This window comes from Silene latifolia, chromosome 1 (genome assembly GCF_048544455.1).
Source record: "Silene latifolia isolate original U9 population chromosome 1, ASM4854445v1, whole genome shotgun sequence".
NCBI lineage: Eukaryota > Viridiplantae > Streptophyta > Magnoliopsida > Caryophyllales > Caryophyllaceae > Silene > Silene latifolia.
Genome location: NC_133526.1, coordinates 40,904,689 through 40,909,232, shown reverse-complemented (window position 1 = coordinate 40,909,232; position 4,544 = coordinate 40,904,689). Strand labels below are relative to the sequence as shown.

General features: G+C 45.0%; 1 protein-coding gene across 1 annotated transcript; it reads right to left on the bottom strand.

Annotated features, from left to right (window-relative positions):
* Positions 1-225: 225 nt before the first annotated feature.
* LOC141604387 (uncharacterized) lies at positions 226-1,155 on the bottom strand. Its single transcript, XM_074422963.1, has one exon. The coding sequence runs from the start codon at positions 825-827 to the stop codon at positions 417-419; it is 411 nt and encodes a 136-aa protein (XP_074279064.1). The 5' UTR covers positions 828-1,155; the 3' UTR covers positions 226-416.
* Between the last annotated feature and the right edge of the window lie 3,389 nt (positions 1,156-4,544).

Here is a 4,544-nt window from a genome sequence, read left to right as displayed (position 1 = left end):
GGTGTGTCCAAATACCATGTGTCCATGTTCAAAATACCATGGACACGTATCGGACACGTGCCGAAATAAAAGATGAAAGTTAGACACGGCTTTACAAATGTCCGACACATTTTGACGTTTGTCCGACGAGTGTCGTGTCCAACACGGGAACGCCGAATAGGAGGAGTGTCCGTGCAACCTAGCTACCAACCACCCTTGAAATCAGGTCCATCAAACCAAAAACCATTCTCAAGTTCACACTACTACAAGTATTTCTTTATTATTCATATTTTGATTAATTACACCCTAATTATCCTCTGGCCTCAAAATTTCGTCTAAAATTACGATAGTACGAGTATTAAATACTCCAATTATTGTTTGCCTTTGACCCTTCACAGAGACTAAAAAAGCAATCAAATGACTTAGACGAAGGGAGATTAAGGAGACACCTCCGGAATGGCGACCAGCACCGGCCGCCACGCCCTCCTCAATAATAACCTCTGCCGCAACGTAGCCGACAACGGTCTCACTCCGTCAATCCTCGCCGACCTCAATCCCCCGTCGGTCATCAGCCTCTCCGACACATCGTCCTCCGTCTGCGGCGACGGTGGTGATGATACGAAAAGATCCTTCAGCTTCGACCTCGTTGAATGCGATGATTTGACGTCGGATGAAGGCGGCGGGGCTGCGGCGTCGCGGCGGCGATGATGACGACTACCGAGAAGCATGCGGAGGGTTTTGCGGCGGCGGCGGATGTGAATGACTGGGCTGGTTGTAGGGCTTCGGGTCGGGCTGCTGATTACGGTACACTGTGTTGCTAATAGCTTGAACTTCTGAAGTGTCGCCATTGATTAATTGATTAATTCCGTATTATTTTAATCAAATGTAAATAAATGATCAAACAGTACAACACTCGGTTTAATATAGAGACTTAGAGAGGGAAGTCGAAGAGAATGGGGAAGATTTGGGGAAATGGGGAGAGTTAACAGAACGAAGGAGGGGAGGGAATAATTGGAGTATGGATTTCTGGGGAGTGACGATTGGGATGTTGAAATCTACTCTACTGCCTTTTCGTACCATTCTAATTCTACTGCTCACGTGTCTCCCCACTTCCTACAGACGGTGCAGTCTTATTTTTTGTTCAAGAAAAAAAAAAAAAAAATTCAAGTCTTACCCCTAAATTTTGTCATTTTATGGTATTCAATACTTATGTTTGTGTAAATGTTACCCTTTATATTTGATTTTTATACACAACATGTCATTTCTGTCGCTCTAAGAAGCTTCAATTCAGCGTAACTCATTCACTGGAATTCGAAATCGGCCAATTTTTTGTTCTATACATATTTTCTTGTCATAATCTACGATTTGAGAAAAAAAAAATTCGACTGACATTTCAAGTGTTTTTTCTCACGAAAACCTAAAGTCGACCATAACTTCAATCCTAAATTTTCGAATGACCCTTTTTTGTTTTATCAAATTATAGATCTCGAAAAGATAATCGATTTTTTAAAAAAATGGTCAATTCCGATTTCTGGTCTACAATTTATGCTCAATTAAAGATTCAATAAACGATAAAAAGAGCATGTCATACTTGAAAATCAAGCCTCAAGGTGTGCACAAACTTAAAAAGTTGGGTATCATGTGCAAAATGACATAATTTAGAGGTACCACGTGAATTTTCCGAAAAAAATAATACAAGTACTTTTTTTTTAAAGATGGAATATTTTGGGACATGTTATTTCTAAAAATTATTATATGCCATATTTGGTAAATAGTGGATAAATTTCAGCATAACTAGATTGCAAAAGCAGATTATAAATGACAGATTTCATCAGAAGGTTTGACTAGTATATTATAATTAACAGAATTAATTTAAGGTCCTGTTTGGTATTTAGTAGATTAATATTAGCAGAATCAGATTGATAATCTAAATGACATATGCGATTGATAGGTTTCACCAGTATATTTCAATTAGCAGATTTAATAGAAGTGTTTGATAATTAGCAGGTTTAGGTTTGTTCCGGGTGTAATTTCAGAGCAGATATTTGTTACCACTCGTAGCTCGTAGAATGACGTCTTTGCTTGAATCCTCCTTTCGGTCTCCTGAAACGATGAACAAACTGAGGGCTCGGCTTGGGGCCGAGCGAACTCACTCCGACGCTCAAGTCAGTAAACTTATGGGATAAGTTGTTGTTACTTGACTAAATGTATATTGTAGAGAGATAAGGAAGATAATACCAGATGAATAGTGTTTCTTAGGTTAAAATGTGGATCCTTTCCTCAATGAAGGTTGAGGAGTATTTATAGTCTTTCACCTTTTGTCACGTAGTGGCCAAGTGGCCAAGTGGCTAGCAGGTGAAAAGACCGTTCTACCCTCGGCCGATGGACCTATGGCAGGCCGACCGAGGGTTCTTGGATATGAGTACGCGGATATGTGCCATTTACCGAGGTTGTCATGCCGAGACCAGCCGACAGCCGAGGGGCCGCATCGGCTAAGTTTGTCTAAGTCGTTGACTTCTTTGTGGATATCTTTAACCTTGCTCAATATGTTGACTTGGTCGGCGGTGCGAGAATATGCCCCATCAATTTGCCCCCAGCGTAGTCTATGCCGTGGTATGGGCTCCGATGTATGTTTGAGCGTATATTCTGCGTAAGTAATTTGTAAAAAATTTTCTGCATCGGCTTCTTCTACTGCGTCGGCTTCTTTTACCTCGGCCTGGTCTTTCTTAGGCCGTACCATATCCCCCCTCCACATGGATGTGTAAAGGGCATCCGATGTGGAAAAGAAACCGACGCCGTTGGCCGAGACCGGGGTTGAGAGAGCCGGTTGTTTTTGCTTGCCCCCCGGCCGGCGCTACCTAGCTTGGTTGATCATGTGGCGGCGGAGGACGGATGCTTGGGAATTTTTTGAGGAAGGTGAATAGGCGGAGAGATGTGAATGGGCGTGTTGAAGACGCTTGGTCACTGTTGCATTGATTGACGTTCAATTGTTGCAACGATTGACATCCCGTGGTTGCATGTCCGACACGTGTCCGCACGCTGATTGGTTGACGCTTCGGGTCATTCGCCGATTGGTCCTTCCTTATGGGCTTTTCCCTATAAATAGGGCGTTTATTAGTGAAATTGGCCACCAATTTCATTCTCCAAAATTTTCTTCTCTCTAAACTTTCAAGGGCTTCTTTGTCTTCTAATTTTCAGAGTTGTTACTCCGGTGAGTGTTTTTCTTCAAGGTAAACAAACAAACTTTCCAATTTTTTAACTTTGTAAGTTTTTATGTAGTAAACATGTCTTCTCGCTGATGCCGGGACTAAACCGGCGCCGGGGGTTCCCCGTCGCGTCTTGATGAGGAGGAGAAGCGGACGCCCTCCGATAAGGCCGGAGGCCCTAGGTCTCCTTCTCCCGAAGTTGATCCTCAAATTTTGGAGGAATGGGAGGATGACGATGATGTCGATGATGACGCGGACGATTTTGGTGATGATCTTTGAAAAGGCTCGTCCTAAAGAGGGGAGGCGATGCGTTATGGATCACGGTGACGCTTTTTTTGTAAGGTACGCGTTGACCGTGCTTGGACCCATAAGTTAGCCGATTGTTCGGCGAGACATTTTTCGAGGGCCATTTCTTCTTTGGCAGGGGATACAAAATTGTTATCCCCGAGGAGGGTCGAGCCGTCTGTTGCCCTCCATCGGGCTACATCGGCGTATACATGCGACACTTGGAGTACGGGCTCCGGTTTCCGCTAAATGAGCACGTTATGGCCATCATTAGGGCCATGAACGTTGTCGTTGCCCAACTGCACCCGTTGGCTATGAGGACCATAGTCGGCTTTGTGCGGCTTTGTCTCTTCAAGGGGGGAGGCCCCAACGGTGAATTTATTCCGGCTTCATCATCTCCGGCCGTCGATCTCGGCCGCGTCGGATGGTACAGTGTGCACATGGAGAAGGGTTATGTCTCTGTTGACAAACTTACTTCTTGCAATTTGGAGAGATCGGTGGGTGTATGTTAAGGTGCCGGATGACTATCCGCCGCCCGCTCCTTTCAAAGACCAGAGTTAATTTGCGGTGTGAGACTAAGGCGGAGCATGACAGATGGGTCACCCGAAAAAAACTCAAGATGGATGCCAGCAAGGTCCTTCTCAAAGAGGATGAGAAGCTGGCGATGAGGCTTTTTGAGGCGGACAAGAGTGGCGTGCCGAAAAGATGGATTCCCCCAACGCATATCATTCTTCAGGATGAGCCGCTCTGCCATGTCGGCCTTATACCGGCCCTAGCACAGGGTGAGTAGGGTCGGTGCGAGGCCCATCACCGCTCTCAATGTTCCTGTTTTTCGAACTTCGATTTATTTCTTCTACTTAACCCTTGCTTTGTTTCCTTCGTAGATCACTTTGGACCGGACTTGTCTGAGGATATCCTCCGGAGAATGGGGCTGCACAAAGACAAAACCGTTGCTAACTTGCATCCTAAGGCTCTGACCCATGACCGCAGGACGTCGCCGAATGATCTCATGGATCAGCAGCTGAAAAGCTTGAATGTGGTGGAGGCCCAGGCGAAGGTTGTTAGTAACATGCC

What these genes read in the sequence shown, in the direction of transcription:
- LOC141604387 (XM_074422963.1), bottom strand. Translation starts at nt 827, where the DNA reads ATGGCGACACTTCAGAAGTTCAAGCTATTAGCAACACAGTGTACCGTA.